Here is a 17,192-nt window from a genome sequence, read left to right as displayed (position 1 = left end):
TGAAAAACGAGGACAAATAGCCACAAGCAGAAGTTTTTGTTTGTTTGTTTGTTTTTTTGCGGTACGCGGGGCTCTCACTGTTGCGGCCTCTCCCGTTGCGGAGCACAGGCTCCGGACGCTCAGGCTCAGCGGCCATGGCTCACGGGCCCAGCCGCTCCGCGGCATGTGGGATCTTCCCGGACCGGGGCATGAACCCGCGTCCCCTGCATGGGCAGGCGGACTCTCAACCACTGTGCCACCAGGGAAGCCCCAGAAGCAGAATTTTTGTGTGTGTGTGTATATGAAACCAAATGCACCACCTGAGCCTTTTGAAACCTGTTAAATTATCCTTCAGAAAGTTTGTGAACTCACACTCACCAACCTCAGAAAGTCGACGTTAACCTCTGACTTACTGTTAAAATTCTGCTTATTTTCAGTTTTGGATACCAAACGCCGCTAAACTCCTTTCGGATGTAGACTGGTCCTTGGAAATGACGCACCCTTGTCCTTCGCCCATTTTTCCGGCATGTTCTAGGGTCTGAATACAGTGTTTTATTTTTTTCTTCCTTGACTTTTAATGGATTGACCTCGTGGAATGTACTCTCTCTCTAAAAACTCTCTCCTTCTGTCGTTAGCATTCCAGTGAAATAAAGGTTTGTTGACCAGTGCTGTCCGGGGCGGGCGGGTGGGCACCGTCAGCTGGTGCGGGTTCGGCTGCGTCAGTGGCTCACGCTGCAGTGACACTCAGGTCTCCGTGTGGCCCCCAGGCTGCTTTGGTTGTTGAGTGAAAGGTTTCAGCCGAAGCGTGAACGACCGTCCAACCGAGAGGAAGGTGCTGGTGTGTCTTTGCTCTCAGGAGCGACCCCAGGAGACTCCGAGTTAGCTCTGGGTTTGACATGAGGCTCCACTGCCCTCTCCAGGAGCTGGGGTGGGCGGGCTTGTCTATGTTTGGGTCTCAGAAAAGAGCCAGGACCCCCCACGACGAGCTGGAGCTGCAGACAGGAACCCATAGCTTCTTACCAGCCAAGCTCTGGTGACTACCTTTTAACTGGGGGGACACTCCCTATAGCAGGGGGGACACTTCCTACAGCTGGGGGACACTACCTTATAAGTGGGGGACGCTACCCTATACCTGATGACCAGCGGCCAGGGTCCTGGGGTCCCTGAGTGCAGGAGGCTCTCGCAGGACAATGCTCAGGACCCTGCCACTGACCCCACGACTGGCCGTCCTGAGTGTCCACGCTCCCTCCATCTCCCTTCCCTGGAGCAGAAGCCCTCCACCCCACTCCCAGCACACGTGGTGCAGGAGCCGCGGCCTCAGGAGGGTGCGTGTGGCTGGGGAGGGGGGCGGCAGACAGGAGGATGTCTCCTCCCCAGGGTGTCAGCAAGGTGCACGTCCCCCCGGGGGACACCCGTGGGGTGCCGACACCTGCACCGAGGGGCCTGGCCATCACCCTGGGTGACAACCATCCCAGAAGGTGACAGCACTGTCACCCCTAGGCGGCAGAACCCACGGCCACGTCCTCTTGAGCTCATCCGTGTCACCACCCACGAGGGCCAAACGCTGGGATGAGACCCACAGGTTCAGGGAGGGCTGCCCACACGGGATGCACCCATCCACTCGCCGGCCGTCCTCAAAACTGTCCTCATCAGCATACCTGGGCCACGTCGGCTCGAAGAACAGCTTCTACGGCTGTTCTGTTTTCTTTCCAGATTCTCCCGAAGGTGAAGGACTGAATTCTCCTTGAAGCGTAAACTTTCCCTTAGTTTTAGGAGAAACACCTTCACGGGGGTCTTAGTACGTACGTGCGGGCTGCTGTAACAAAATATTGACGCCACAGACCTGGTGACACATAAGCAAGAGGGCACTGCTCACAGCTCTGGAGGCCGGAAGTCAAGACCAGGTGCGGGCAGGTTGGGGGAGGGGCCTCTTCCACGTCGGGTCAGAGACTTCTTGCTGGGTCCTCACGTGGCACAGGGGCCAGGGGCTGCCTGGGGCATCTGTTATAAGGACAGTGATCCCATTCGTGGGGCTCCACCCTCAGGCCCCCATGACCTCCCAGAGGCCATACCCCCTGACACCATCACATGGGGGGGTTAGAATTTCCCATATGAATTTTGGGGGGATGCAAACATTCAGACCATAGCACTGGGATTTGGGTCCACAAGGCCAAGACTCTCTTCTGGAAGGACCCCGGACGGCAAGCAGGATGTGGCTTTGCATCGTGGTTAAAAGGTTGTCTTTATGTCGAGTGACTTTACGTCACAGAAAAGTGGCCCTCGGTGGGGTGAGGGAGAGGGGGTTATTCTGTCCCCGAGCCTGCGGGAGAGTTTCTGGATTCCGGGGGTGGGAGATACAAAGATGGCGGCAGCCTTCGGGGAGAGAGGGCGTGTGCCCTTGTTCCCTTCCCTCGGCCCAAGCCTGGCGTCTTATTAATACGTCCCTGGGTGCTGCTGTCACTGTGGGAAGTCGAGGAAAGGTCTGTGCACGTGCTTTGCAGGCCCAGGGCCTGCAGTAGCATTGACAGGAAACGTGGACTTGGATCCAAGGAGCCATCGTCCAGAGGCTGGGCCCGGGCCAGGGCCCGAGGGTGTGTGCAGCGGCCGTTCCTGTTTGGAGAACTCACCATCTATTTTTCCTGATTCTGATAACACCCCGTGGCCCTCTTTGGAGGACCTCGGGGCAGTAGCTAACTGGTTCAGAAATGGGCATATGACCCAACTGAGCTAATCCAGGGCCTGTACTGAAGAAACGGGGAAGGCACATGTGCTAATCTCCTGCTGGATCTGCACTTGGGAGTTGGCAAGACTGCAGTCACAAGAGGAAGCCAGCGCACAGAGACAGGGTCAGGGGAAGAGAGAAACAAGTTCCAACGACATGGCACAAGCCCTGGGTCCAGCCAGGCCTGAAGCCGTCACTCCCCCGGACCGCTCAGCACGTCCGTCAATAAATTCCTTTCCTTGTTCCCCAGGTTCTTTTCTTGGGTAAGGCTTTTGGTAACACACATGCAGAAAGTCCAAGCTGATGCAGTTTGTAAATATTCCTGGGAATTCTTAGGAATTCCTGGTGTTCCAGCAGCATGGGGACTGAGCTGTCTTGCTCGGGCCCAAGGCTGGACCTTCCGCAAGGCCCGCAACCAGAGCCCAGCTCTCTCCTCCCGCCCACACTGGCATCGTCCCACTTAACCTGGGTGCTGACCCAGGATGGTGAGACCGAAATGGGAGGAGAAGGCTGGCAAGAATGGCAGGCAGCCGGCCCCCCAGGGGGGGTCTTTCCTTAGGGCAGCACATGGGGGGGGGGCAGGGATGGTGACCGCGCAGACTGCCCCGAGAGCATGTGAAGCCTTCCCTGGTGGCACAGGATGGAGGCAAATCTGCATCCCTGCAGGTTTAGGTCCTCGGAGTGACAATGACAGTGACCAGGAAAGAGAAATCTGGGAAATGGGCCCATTTACAGTGAGAAGAATCACACACAAGGACAGAGGCAGAAAAGGAGAAAGGGCTGCTCTGCAAAACTACAGAGATTGCAAGGGTGGGTGACGGGCGGGGACAGTCGTTCTAGAACCACCCTCCACCCCCCAGGGCCTCCTCCATCCCCACCTGGAAAATCCTCCTTCAGCTCAGGTGACACTCGGAGGAGATGTTGCACAAGGGCCAGAGGGGCTGGGGAAAGCGCTCGCTTCAAGAAGAGGGTTTATATATAGTAGTCTGGGTGTGTCCATCCCAGTACCTGCTGTACAGCACAGGGAACGCTACTCAGACTCTGTAATGCCCTCCATGGGAAAAGAATCTAAAAGAGAGCGGATATATGTATGCGTATGGCTGATTCACTTTGCCGTACAGCAGAAACTAACAGAACATTGTAAATCAACTATACGCCAATAAAAATTAATTTAAAAAAAAACAGAAGAGGGTTTAAAATCGCATCCTCTTGTATTTCAGCCTTTTTTAAAGAAACTAGACCGAAAAGATCCCTCTCCCTGAAATATGTCAGACGGGGCTTGTCGACACGCCAGCCACTCCTGCACAGTCACCAGCAAGGCAGACGTAGCACGAGCATCCTCACGGGAGGGGAGCCGTCTGCGCAGGACCCGGGCTCAGTCCACGCCGTCCAGGTCCTGATGCTGTCTGCTCTCCAGCTGGAGAACCTAAAAGAGAAGATGCAGCGTCACCACGAGGACCTGAACGGCGAGGCCGTCGCGATGCACCGATTCACCCGGAAGAGGGTCGCGGTCACGGGACTGAAAAAGCAGGTCCTCCGACAGCATCTTCAGTGATGAGACGTGGGTGGATCCAGAGTCCGGAAGGATGTGCCTTGGCCCGGGCACGGGGGTCGCTGCTGGGCTAGAAGATTCCAGGTGAGTTCCGTCTTTACCCACATGTGTTTTTCTCCATTTGAGGGTCCTGGCACACCCTCTGAACCCCAGGCCTGATGTGAGGGAACCCACTCCTGAGTGCGTACTGGTGGAAGCGAGGCCCCACGGCTGACTAATACCTGGCGGGGGGAGAAGGCTGGGCTGTGCACTACGGGGTGTTTTGGCGGCATCCCTGGACTCCGCCCACTAGATGCGGCAGCACAGACCCCTCCCCAGGTACGATAACCAAAAATGTCTCCAGACATTGCCTGACGACCCCTGGAGGAGGGCCACGGCCACGGACGTGCAGCGTTGCTTGCGTCCCATCTCGGTGTGCACGTCATCTCCTCATGGTTGCTCCCCGCTCCCCACCGGCTAGCTCCGGCCGCTGCACTAGCTGTCACTAAAGGGATCCTGCCTATAAGCTTAAATTATACAAAATGGCCCACCTCTGGCCCAACCCTGCCTCCCAGGTCTCGAACAGGAAGCTAAAATACCTTTGTTTAGCTCACGGGAAACATCCTGACCAGGCCCACCTATGAATGGCTGCAGGGAGGAAGAAAAAAACACATCCCCTCTGGGGCCAGGAAATGTTTGACTCTAGTCCCTCCCCTGTTAGGATAAAAGAAGCCTGAATTCTCAGGCGAGATGGCTCTGTTATTAGGTAATTAGGGGAGAAAAGGAAAATGTGAAGCCAGTTGGATACCCTGGTAGTCTAGAAATGACAGTGGTTGGTACCACACTGACACAGTGTTGTAGCCCTGAGCTTAGCATCCTTAGCACAGCCCAAAATAGCTCATGCTCTGACTGACGTGAAACGTACTGGATCCTCTGCAGAAAGACGGACGCTAAAAAACGCCACCGTGTATATTAAAAAGCTTCTCGGTCCTCAACGGAAATGAGCTGATGTTCCCTCCACAGACCTTTAACCGGGAGAAAAAGCATCTCTGCCTGATTTACCTGAGCTTCTATGCAGCGGAACTGCCAAGGCCAGCGGGCGTTGTACAGAAACGGCCGCAGGTCGAACCTGTTGTCGTCTGGGCTGTAGCTCTCGGCGTGATACGCGGGGGTCAGTGTGGTCATCTTGTGTCTGTTCGTGGAATACTTCGAGAAGAACCGCTTCACTTTGTCGGCCACCTGGGAGGCGAGGGATGCACAGGGTCTGATGCTGGCAAAGCCGGAAAGACCCCAGGCTGGTGCTCCCGGCAGCACTGCCCTGGGCTGTGCGGCTAACAGCACCCACCCCCTGCAACACGGCTGCGTCTGGACCCCCCGAAGGCAGGAGTGGACCGGTGCCACTGCTCGGGCTGGGGCAGCGGGATGAACTTTGAAGACGCGGTCTCCTGACTCCAGCACCCCGGAAGCTGCATCAGGAGACCCAGTCAGGGGTCCCGGGAAGATGTATCTCACGAGGCTTCCAGGCGGTTCTGCGGGGACCGCTCTGTCTGTGGGCTTCGGCCCTGAGGAGCCTGACAACTCGCAGAGAAGCAGCGATATTCCGACCTCAGAGTTCGCCCCCTGCCCCCCAAAAAGGAGGAGCTTGCTCGCTACGATGGGGTCCAGCCCCACCCAGACAAACTGAGCCAGCGCAGAAGGAAGGCCTGGGCTGCTGGGAGCCTGAAACTGGACCGTAGCTCCTTAGAGAGAGAGACTGTTCTCATCTTAAGGTCACACCGTGGCCACCTGCTCCTGAGTCAACTCCACCCACAAGGTGACCTTACCTGCCGACTCCCTGAGGACACTGCACATGGCTTACCTGTCTGGGGGTGCAGACGTCCTTCCACACGTAGAGGAGTTTGCAGAACATGCTGTAGGGCCCCATCTTGGCGATCTTCCGGAGCCTCCCATAGACCGACAGCTCCGCGTAGGTCACTCCCATGTCTTCCTGGGGACAAAAGAGATGCGTCTCATGAGTGACAGCAAGTCAGCGCTGGGGGACAGATTAAAACTTCTGCTGGAGATGGAACCGAGCCCCACCCCCACCACTCGCCTCATCACCTCCCTCCCGGCTCCAACCTCGAGAGACCTGAATTGAACACTGAAGGCCAGCCATGGATGACGCTGAGCCCTGGGCTCCCAGGCCGGGACCCAGCGATGGAGCATGGCTTGTTGGGGCAGAAAGGAGGCCATGAAGGAACCCAGCAGCAGGGAGGCGGGGGAAGAAGCACAGTGACAAAGCCACCGTCGTTACCTCGTCAGTCTGGGACACCCGTCCGTGGGCCAAGGGCTCCAGCTCGGCAGTGGCCGGTGCTGCCAGGATGCTGCGGCCAAGACACACAGAGGTCAGTCACAACACCTGCGTATTAACTCAACAGACACCATGAAAGCACCAGGCAGTGCTCAGCCCGAGGACGGAGGGATACACAGACCTCCCGGCCTTACGACAGCGGGAGAAGGGTGGTGAGGGGAAGAGGGAAGCAGCGGCTGCCTGATCTGGCCAGAGCCAGGGCAGCACCGACGGGAAGGAAGGGGGTGCCTGGTCTCGGGACCCCAAGCGTGCCTGAAGGGCAGGACTGTTTCCATCAGGAGATGGGAGCTATGGAAGGGGGCTGAGTGGGGCGAGGGCGGCCCGGGGCTGTGCCGAGACGCATACCCGGTGGCTCAGGGGCCACGGCTGAGGCCTCGTGGGCGCACACGCACCTCTGCAGGGCGGGAAGCTGGAAGCGCTCCATGCAGAGCTGGACGAAGGCTCTCAGGTCCGTCTTGCTGATCCCGCCTATGGGGTTGATGTCTGCGCTGGAGCAGTCGTACTTGGTCAGGTAGCCGAGGAGGCTGCAGCAGGAGAAAAACGCGCGGTTTCCATGCAGCAGACCCGAGGGGCTGCAGATTCCACGACCCTGGGGGCCTGGCCATCCAGTCCCTGGGCATCCGAAGACTGGCTTCTTCCTGGGGCCAGAGCTTGGCAGATTCAAGGGTCTTGGAGAAGCCTGATGTGCTGGGGCAGATTGGGGAAGGGGCAGAGGCTACGGACAGCCAAGGAGGAGGATCCAGCAAGCCGGACGAGACGTCTGGGCCGGGAAGCAGCTTGGGGACTGACCAGCAGCCACCTGCAAGCGGCCCGTCTGGGAGGGAGGGCTGGGGCCAGCAGAGTGCGGAGCTGAGGGATGGAGGTCCTCGGGAGGGAGGGGCAGGACCTCAGGCATGGACGCTGAGCCCACAGAAGCAGGGCCGCCTCCCCACTGCCAGACACCTCCTGCGGTGGGCAGAGTGGCCCCCAAATGCCCACATCCTAATACCCGGAACCTGTACACACACACATACAGGGTGAAAGCAACTCCGCAGATGAGGTGAGGTTGAGGACCCTGAGATGGGTGATTACCCTGGATTATGGGGTGGGCCCTAAATGCAAGCACAAGGGTCCTTAAATGTGGAAGAGAGAACTGGCGGGGGGGGGGGGCGTCAGTCAGCGGGAGCTGTGGCCACAGGAGAGGCGCACAGATTCTGCACCACGGGCTCTGCAGACAGAGGAAGGGGCCACACGCCAAAGGATGTAGGCGCCCCCAGCAGCTGGAAAAGGCGAGTAACAGCTTCTCTCCCGGAGCCTCCAGAAGGAACCGGCCCCGTGCCGCCTTGACTCTGGGCCAGTGAGGCCCGTGCTGAACCCCTATCCTACCGAACCCAGAAGGAACCGGCCCTGTGCCTCTCCCGGAGCCTCCAGAAGGAACCGGCCCCGTGCCACCTTGACTCTGGCCCAGTGAGGCCCGTGTTGAACCCCTAACCTACTGGACTGTAAGATAATTCATTGGCGCCTTGGAGCCGCCGACTTTGTGCCCACTTGTCACCTCAACCCCACGACACTCACCCCTTCGATGCGTCCGTCCCTCTCCACCCCGCCACCACCGCTACCATATTCTCGCTGGACCACTGGATGACTGCAGCTCTCCACTCGCATCCCAAGCTCCCCCCCCACAAGGCCATTGCTGACCTGTGCTGTGGGTACTGTTTGGCCTTTGTCCCACCTGCACTCACACGGCTGACCTCTCCCCACTTTTCAAGAGAAAGACCAAACACTCAGCCCTCCAGGCTCCCACGAGGGTGCAAAGCCGGAGTGTAAGACCCCCTGGATCCCAGACAGGGGTGATTAAAACCTGCATCGCCCTAAGCGGGGCTCCTTCGAGCAACCCCGAGGTGGGTGTAACATCACTCCCTGTCCCGTTAAACGGATGGCTGACGGAAGGAACAGGGTCCGGTCCGTGGGCAAGGGCCAGGGTTTACAGGCCAGAAGAGACCATCGTTTGCACCTGACCCCTGTGCCCCTTCCCCCCCTCGGCTGCTCTCAAAGGGGCATCAGGAGCTAAGGGAGATACAGACCCGGCCGGAGCGGCCGCGGGTCAACCAGGGGACTCGTGCAGAGCGAGGGCATACACACCTCTCATCCACGTTGGCAGATCCGAGCACGAGAAGCCTGCCTGGGGCGCCCCGGGACCAGAGGCTCAGCTGAGCGAAGAGGTAGGCAATGACCATCCTCACCCGCGCCTGGACCACAGGAGGGGAACGTCATCCGCGCGGGGCGGGGGCGGGGCACGCGCATGCTAACACCACCTCCCTGCACCTTGGGGCAGGGGCTCTCCCAGCAACCTCAGGAGCACAGGAAAGTTTAAGTGATGCAGGAGCTTCCAGCGTCCAGAGGGGCCGGGAGCTCGTGGTCCCCTCACCCACACCGTGGGCTCCTGCGCTTAGCCACAGAGATGGAAGGACCAAAGCCCGAGGCCGCGGTGAGACAGGGCTGCAAAGCCAGCGGGGGAGACCGTGGTCCCTCCTGTCACTCCCTGCACTGCTCGGCAAGGTCACCCTCACCCGCAGAAAGGGGACAGAGAGACAGGACAGACCCAGGCAGCTGTAGCCCAGGCCCCCTCTTTCCCTCCACAGACCACGCAGGGTCCAGCTCCCCTGCAGCCGCCTGGAAGGTGGGGCTGCGTCTGAGCCGCCCCCCAAAGACGCAGAAAATGCACGCACTTGCACACACGCCACGTTCACAAACCCTCACGCTGATGCGCACACTCTCACGCACACGCACGCACACGCACGCAGACCCCCATCCTTGTCGCGAGGCTGCACACTCAGGGTCTCTAAGGCAGGCTGCTGACCCCAGTGCCGGCTGTCCCCCGGGTTCCCTGCGGCCCCCGTTGTGGCCCCATCTGGGAGGCACACCTGTACGTTCTGCAGGGCCAGGTTCTCCCGGCTGCTTCCTCCGTGAGCTGCAAACGCAGGGCTTTTACCCGTCACCAGGCTGAAGATGCCCACGACGGCCTTCACGGCCGGGTCGATGTTGAGACGGATGTGGTGGCTGGGGAGAGGAAGGGAAGGCGTGCAGATGGTAAAACAAAAACACAGAACACAGAACTTACCATTTTCAAGTGCCCCACTCAGCAGCATCGAGGACACTGACGACGCCACCTCCAGTTCCAGAGCTTTCCATCAGCCCAGAAGGAAACCCTGTGCCCACGAGCGGTCTCTCCCCACCCCCTCCTCTTCCAGCCCCCGAGGACGCCTGACCCACTGTCTGTCTCTGTGGGTCTGCATGGGCTGGACATTTCAGAGAAATGGAACCACACAAGATCTGTGCTTTCGTGACTGCCTTCTCTCACTCAGGATGGTGCCCTCCAGGCTGATCCATGTCGTAGCCTGTGTCAGCGCTTCGCTCCTTTCTAAGGCTGAATACCGCCCCCTCGTAACCACCTCTTGGTTACCTACTCAGCTGTCGATGGACGTTTGAGCTGTTCTGCCCATTGTGAATACACTGTCACGGACCCAAATGTGTAAATATTTGTTCACGTCCCTGCTTTCACTTCCTTTGGGCATCTCCCTGGGAGCAGAAGTGCTGCGCGGGGACAGCTTTCAGCTGAGCTCCGCGTACAGAATGGGCAGCCTCTTGTTTTTCCCTTGGAGGCAGAATAAATGGGACGTTCTGAATGGAGCCGAGTCTCCCTGTGTGGCAAGATGCCTTCTCTCCACCTTCCTCAGGCACAGAGGCCTCCAGGTGGAAGCGGGCAGAGGGCGGCTCACGCTCCCGGGACGGGCGAGGGCCTGCCTGTGCTCCCAGCTGGAGGGGGGTGAGGAGGGAACCCGCTCGCCTCTGGGGTGCTCACTGACCCACAAACGTGGCCTTGGGGGGAGCTGCCCGCCGTCACCGCCACCTGGCCGCGTCCGACGCCACTGACCAGCTACCTTCCGATCTGCTGCGCGAGATCTCTGGCTCTGTTGCACGTCTCCCGGGAGGAGTTCTCACTGGCCATGTAGCAGGTGGTCAGGATGCGGCCGCAGAGCTCCCGGGGGTCCTGGGGGGCGTAGCTGGTCTGGTTCACAATGGTCCGGACATCGGCCAGCACTTCCTGACCTGAAAACCACCGGACAGAAGCGCACGTGCCGTGTGCCAGGTGCCTGCACCACTTAATCCCTTCTCCACCGCCCGGGAACCTCGTCAGATCGGCCCTGCGATGCCCGTTTCTCGGCCGCGGACACTGAGGGAATGGCCGATGTCACCGCACAGAGCGACAGGGTGTGAACGTGGGTTTGTTCTTTCCTTGGGGCCACACTGCCGACACACGGCAGCGACGGGCACCTGTGGCTTGATGGACACAGCCACGTGGGCCCTGGAAGGGACTTTAACGGCCTTGCTGTCCCCAGGCCCTGGGACTCGGGCGTGACGCTGTGACCTCTGAATACGACCTCCACCACGAGGCCCAGGACCTGGGTTTCCCCTCTGCTCCTCCCACAGGCTGACCCCCTGGAAACTGCTCGGGCCCCAGACGTCACCTACTTCCGCGCTTCACAGCCTCGCAGACCTGGTGGCACATGGAGTAGACGACACAGGCGGTGGCCCCGCTGTCCACCCCGCCGCTCAGGGGCAGGAAGAACCCCGCCTGGAACGGGCCGACCAGACGGGGGTGTGAGCAGGGCCTCTGGGAAGCAATGCGCCCCCAGATGCGCCCGGCTCCCCCTGCAAAAATGAGCGCCCACAAAATACTCTCCCTGGGGGAGGGGAAAAGATGCCCTGCACGTTCCAGGATGGACTTTCTAGAAGGCAAAGGGACCTCCACTGTGGAGGGTCTAAGGCTGGGTCTCCACGGTGAATTACAACAGACACACACGATCACGAAAGCGGCAGGAGACGTGGAGTCTCGTAACTCAGTGTCATCAGACAGGACCCCAAAGACGGAGCCAGAGCTCAGCGGGACCTCTGGGCTCTGTCTAGTGTAGCTGAGGCTCCCGACGGAAGCAGAGCCATGAAATGCTTGCATTAAAAAAAAAGTCACCAGCCTGCCGCAGGATCAAACGCAAACCAACTGGGAGAAGCAGAGGGAGGTGGTGAGACACTGATGCCTTACCTGTTGGCTACGTCTTAAAAAATCCCAGAGCCAGAATGCGGGTCCGAGGCTGGGGAACGATGGGAAGCATTAGGATGGGGAACTGCTGACCTGGTCCACAGCTCACCTGGGGGCAGGTGCCAAGGTGGGCGCTGCGCCCGTGAGAGCCGCCAGCACGACGCCCAGGTCTCTGTTTTAAGCACTTCGCGTGAATGATTTCATTTGAAATCTCAAAACAGCCCCAGGGGGCAGGTGCTATCATTGGCCCGGTTGTGAAATGGCACAGGAAGGCAAGAACAGCGTCTCTGTGCCCAAGGGCCCAGGGCGAGGAGTGGCAGGGCTGGGTGTGGGCCAGGGGTTCTGGCTGCAGCGTCAAGGGCAGGCTCTGGAGACCAGGACACGCTGGCCCCGCAGCGCCACCTGGCGGTGCAGCAGGGGATGGGGGGTTCCCCGGGGGACAACAGGACCACCCCCACCCCCAGCTTCCCAAGGGCCCCACCTGATCTCCTCGGCGGGACTGTGGTATTTCCACTCAATGGGCTCAGAGAGCGGCTCCAGCAGGTCCTTGTGGCAGGACAGGGCGAAGTCCACCTTCACGCGGGGGTAGGGGCTCACTCTGCTGGCCTGGGAAGGACAACCCCTCAGCGCTGCTACCCGTACAGGCCCCTGGGATGACTGCAGCCAGTGGGGAACACAGCTCAGAACCCCACTGGGGACCCTTCACGGCCGCCAGGACGGCCAGAACAGAGACGGATGTAGCAAACGCTGGCAGGGATGTGGGGAACCCAGAGCCCTTGCACAGTGCTGGGGGGACGTGAGATGGGCAGTGGCTGAGGACAGCCTGGCAGGGCCTCCTACAGTCAAACAGGGAACCACCACAGGACGCTGCAGTCCAGTCCCAGGTATGTAACAAAGGACACGCAAACACGTCCACACGGACACCCGGGCATACGTCCACAGCAGCACAATTCATCACAGACAGAGTGGAAATGGTCCAGACGTGCACCGACAGGTGAATGGACAAACAGCACGTGGTCGAGCCGTTCAGTGGAATATTATTCTGCCGTAAAAAGGAATAAAGCACTAACACACGCTACAGCATGGACGAACCACAAAACATTATTCTCAGCGAAAAAAGTCAGACGCAAAAGGCCACATATGATATGATTCCATTTCTATGAAACGTCCAGAATTGGGAAATCCATAGCGACAATGCAGACTGATGGTTGCCGGGGGCCCTGGGGGAGGTGGACGGAGAGTAACAGCTCGTGGGTCCGGGTTTCTTGTGGGTGATGAGAATGTTTTGACGCTGATTGTGGTGATGCTGCTTGACTCCACGAATACACTAAAATCCACTGAACTGTGTGCCGAGATCCGTGAATTGTGTGGTAAGGGAATGACATCTCAATAAAGCTGTTATTAAAAAAAATTCTGGGTCTTTGATGCGCATCCCACGTGTGTGTCTATGAGCACTTACCGCCAGGTTTCGAGATGAAATCTCTGCCCTGTAGCTTCTGACATCCTCCAAATCCAACGTGGCGGTGAGGACTTCCTGGAGAAGGGAGTTTCAAAGAGAAATCGTGATTTCCTGTTCTGTTTTGTTTTTCACTCACACGTCTAATTTGTTTTCGTAGGTGTGCCAGATGGCACCCGATGAGTTATGCCTTCTAAGGCAGGGACTGGGGGTCCAGGGAGAGGGGACAGCCAGTGGTGCTGCCGACCCAAAGCCCTTTCCTCTTGTCGTTGCCACGGGAACCTCCACTGAATTGCCAGTGATTCGTTAATCACGGCACGGGACACAATCCTGTCAATAAATGTCTGCTGGGGCTTCTGAGACAGCTTCTTAAAAAGACACACGAGGAGCAAGGGCCCCTCTTCTGCCTTTGAACGGGGCTGCATGAAGATGCATGGCTGGAGCTCCTGCAGCCATCCTGTGACCAAGAGGCAACTGAAAATGAAGCCCACACAGAGGAAGGCCCAGATGGAGAGTGACGGAGGGGTGGAGCCAGAGCCCCGGCAGTCACCGCGTTGGGATCCTGGCCTGGATGTGCTGCCTGTGCTCTAGGAGATGATGCTTCATTCCTTCGAACCCAGATGAGATGGGGGTTCTGCCACTTGCAACAAATTACAGAAAAGGGAAAAGTTTTAACTCATAGACGTTACTCCTTCCCTTATGAAGAAAAAAACACTAATCAAATTATATTATGAGGACATTGTCTCATACACACAGGTGCAGGACAGCAAGAACTGCTTCTGGGCACCACTGGGGGACACAGGGTGGCTGGGCCCCCGCTCCTGCCGCTGGGCTGTGGACAGCTACCTGTGTCAGCAGTGGGCCTAACCCAAGCTGGAAACACCCGTGAAGAGACAGAGAGTAAAGAGCTGCCGCGTCCTTTGGTTCTCCTGTCATTTCCCAAGTGACGGGTCACTGAAGCCGCCGGGCTGCCTTGACAAAGCCACAGAAAGTGAGGAGACGCCGGAGGAGTGAACCCTTCCTGAGAAGAAGGCTCCAGTCCACTTTCCCCAGAACTCGGTTAGCCTTGCACAAAGGCTCGATCGAGGCTGTGAGAAGCATGTGCCCTCGAGAAGGTCAGCTGACCACGGAGGGGGTGGCAGGACAGAAGGGCACGGCCCTGGCCGCAGGGCAGTGATGCCCCCTCTGTCCCCAACACTCAGGCAAAATCAGAGAGTTCTGGCTCGAAAGCCCCCTCCGGGGGGCGGGAGACAACGGTCCCCAGGTTTCTGTCTGGCGAAGAATCACCTGTGTGCTTGCTGAAATGGGGGCTCCTTGGGGGGCCTGGACGGGGTCCAGAACGTGTAGTGACCTGCACGCCTGCTCATCCTGGAGCCCCTCAACCCACCTGCCAGTGAATCCTGCCACCGGGTGCCTGAGGCTCTGACGTTTGGCTGAGTGTTTTGGCCAAACCGACGTGCACTGAAGCATGTTTGGAGCAGATGAACACCTAGCCGTCTGCATGGACTTCATCTTCCCCTCCAACGCCCTTCCGTCTTTAACATGGTTAATACTGAACAACAGGACGCCTTTGGGGACGCAGCCACTTGGAAAGCAAGGTCTGAGGGACCACGATCAGGACGACTTTTGCAGGGAGACGGAGTGTTCCCGCTGCCGGGGCCCAGACTGCCAAACCTCGGGCTTCCCTCTGGGCAAGAAAACACCATGGGATTCTTTTCAAAGTTCCTTTCCTCGGCCCATTTTGAAACCGAAGTTTGGTTTCATAACCACTTCCTTGCCAACAACCCCAAGGAGACTGCGGAAGGCATGAAACATCACCTCATCTGCGTGGATGCCAAGGAGGTGAAGCGACAGAAGTTACAACAGAGGGTCCTGGAGACTTTCTTATTCCGTGACACCGCTTGCCTTTTGCTCCCGCAGAGCAACCCCCGGAGACTTTTTTTTTTTTTTTTTTTGCTACCACCTGCCTCTGTGAATGAGCATTTCCAACACTTGTTTCCAAAAAAAACCCAAGTTGGATCCAAAGACAAGATGTGCGATGCCATGTGAAACCTGTACTGACTGTCTGAGCCCAGTAAGAGTGACCCTTCCCGGCAGCACTGAAAGTTACGCTGTGTTGCGTTTGCGGAAGTGGAATCTATTCCCATTTTTGGGGCAGTAACAGCCATTTTCCTTCTTGGGTGCTCAAAAAAAAAAAAAAAAACCAACAGGGAGAGCCACACGATTCTCTACAAGCACCTTTTCATCTTGTCTTATTCTCTCTGTAAAGGAAACTAATGTCCAATCACATGGGAAAGCTCTGTACTCACGTTAATGTGTTTTCAGAAGCAGAGGGTGTGCAGTTTTCATATTTGTGGCTCCAGTGAGGTTACAACAACGTTGGGGGGACGTGCCCCCCCGCGCGCCCAGCTGGTCATCAGTCCAGTGAGACCAGGGCGCCCCCCAGAATGAGGAGGGTGGGGGTCTCCAATGCTGCTTCCAGAACCCACGGGGCAGGGCCCACAGGGAACGTGTGCTGCCTTGATTTCTGGGGAAAACCCCCTAATGGCCCACCTGCAAGCCCCCTCCTGGATCCGCCCCCACGGACGGGCTCCGCTTTCATCACGGGGACCAGGCACGGTGCCTCCTCATTCCTGAGGACTGGCTCCAGTTCCCCGCCAGCCCCGGCTGTGGGATTCTTCAAACAAGCCCATCACATCCTCCCGGGAACCAGGGGTCACCCCTCTTGTCACTACAAAGCCCGCTCCTGCAGCTCCTGGCCTCTCCCTCAGCTCCAAGTGCAGCCTCGGGGGGACCCTGCAGGGCACGTGGGGCTGATAAACTGCTGGGGATCCCATCCGTCCGGCGTGCTGTGCGGGCGGTCCCCGTAACCTCAGGGTGAGAATCCCTCCCGAACCAAGGAGGTGAAGAGGAAGCAATCAAAACCAGCAGGACCCACCACGGGGGCCACGTCAGACCCCCCGTCATGGGGGAGAACAGAGAACACAGCCCCTGAACCAGAGACCCTCCCGCCATCCCACGCGGGCTGGTTCGTACCACGTCGTCCAGAGAGAACTGGGACCCCTGGGCAAAGATGCTGCCGTTCATGGCTATCAGGGCACAGCCGTCGTAGTACAGCCGGTCCCCGTCACAGCCCTTCTGATTGGCCAGCAAGTAAATCCCGCCGTTCTGGAAAATGCAGGGGACGGCAACGGTCAACTGTGGTCCGTCACCTTCACCCTCCTCCGGCCCAAACACACGAAGCTTCAGACGCCCCTGCGACTGTGTCATAATTAGCCCCCCCACCCCAGCAAGAAAATGTGCGCCTCCAGGGAACGTCTGCAGCTATGGTGCTCTCGGCCTTCCAAGGTACCAGGCATCACACGAATCATTCATTCTCGCCTCCCAACTACCCTTCAAGGCAGGCGCTGTCACCTCCACCAGACAGGAGGAGAGATGCAGCTTCAGAGAAGACAAAACCCCCAGGTCACGAAGCTGAGACTCTGTCCCAGGGAAGAGCAAACACGGCCCCTGGTGTCACGCTGCCAGCAAGAGGGGCAAACTCGTGGGCGTTCCCCGTGCCTTGCTGTGGTGCCAACGGGCATTCTGGTTCCCGGTCACCATGTCACTTGTCCTGAGACCAGTATGATGGTCAAGAGCCCAGGAACCGGATGGCTGGGGTGTGAGCCCAGGGGCCACTTGACCGCCATGTACCGAGTGTCCTGCTCCAAAGAGCAGAGGTGTCAACAGCACCTGGCCCGTAGGGCAGTTTTGAGGGTTAAATGAGGTCAGGCAAGCGGGGCCCGGGAAGGGGCGTCACGCACACCGATCGGCTGCGGCTGTGACCAGAAGCACCGAGCATCCTCACGCTCAGGCCCCGCCCAGCGCTGGGCGCTGGGGTCACAAGCGTGAGACAGACACGCTCCAGCATCCCTGCCGCCACCTACCTTGGTGGTGGCCATGGTCACCAAGTCCACCCTGGCGTGGGCTTTGCGCAGCACGTGGTGGCTGCCTGAGGCATTGGTGAAGATCTCCACGCCGTCCAGGCCCATGTCCACGTGTGGGCTGTGGGCAGGGGAGGGCAAAGAGACCGGTGTC

General features: G+C 58.6%; 1 protein-coding gene across 5 annotated transcripts in view; it reads right to left on the bottom strand.

Moving 5' to 3' along the window:
* Positions 1-3,893: 3,893 nt before the first annotated feature.
* The window catches only part of NADSYN1 (NAD synthetase 1), a 33,777-nt gene continuing 20,478 nt past the window's right edge, over positions 3,894-17,192 (bottom strand). For all 5 annotated transcript variants that reach the window (XM_027089901.1, XM_027089899.1, XM_027089902.1 and 2 more), the window contains 14 exons: positions 17,042-17,159; positions 16,152-16,283; positions 13,119-13,193; positions 12,141-12,265; positions 11,663-11,711; positions 11,095-11,197; positions 10,503-10,671; positions 9,486-9,621; positions 8,704-8,810; positions 6,975-7,106; positions 6,526-6,595; positions 6,091-6,219; positions 5,295-5,471; positions 3,894-4,127 (listed from right to left, as the gene is read on the bottom strand). In XM_027089901.1, the coding sequence (XP_026945702.1) occupies positions 4,077-4,127; positions 5,295-5,471; positions 6,091-6,219; positions 6,526-6,595; positions 6,975-7,106; positions 8,704-8,810; positions 9,486-9,621; positions 10,503-10,671; positions 11,095-11,197; positions 11,663-11,711; positions 12,141-12,265; positions 13,119-13,193; positions 16,152-16,283; positions 17,042-17,159 (1,573 nt within the window). In that variant the 3' untranslated portion in view covers positions 3,894-4,076. The remainder of the gene's footprint in view (positions 4,128-5,294; positions 5,472-6,090; positions 6,220-6,525; positions 6,596-6,974; positions 7,107-8,703; positions 8,811-9,485; positions 9,622-10,502; positions 10,672-11,094; positions 11,198-11,662; positions 11,712-12,140; positions 12,266-13,118; positions 13,194-16,151; positions 16,284-17,041; positions 17,160-17,192) is intronic.

Source organism: Aethalodelphis obliquidens, unplaced genomic scaffold (assembly GCF_003676395.1).
Source record: "Aethalodelphis obliquidens isolate GAN/ISIS:26980383/991018 unplaced genomic scaffold, ASM367639v1 scaffold69, whole genome shotgun sequence".
In the NCBI taxonomy this organism is placed as follows: Eukaryota; Metazoa; Chordata; class Mammalia; order Artiodactyla; family Delphinidae; genus Aethalodelphis; species Aethalodelphis obliquidens.
Note: the sequence above shows the minus strand (reverse complement) of the source record. Positions and strands in the feature narration are given on the sequence as shown.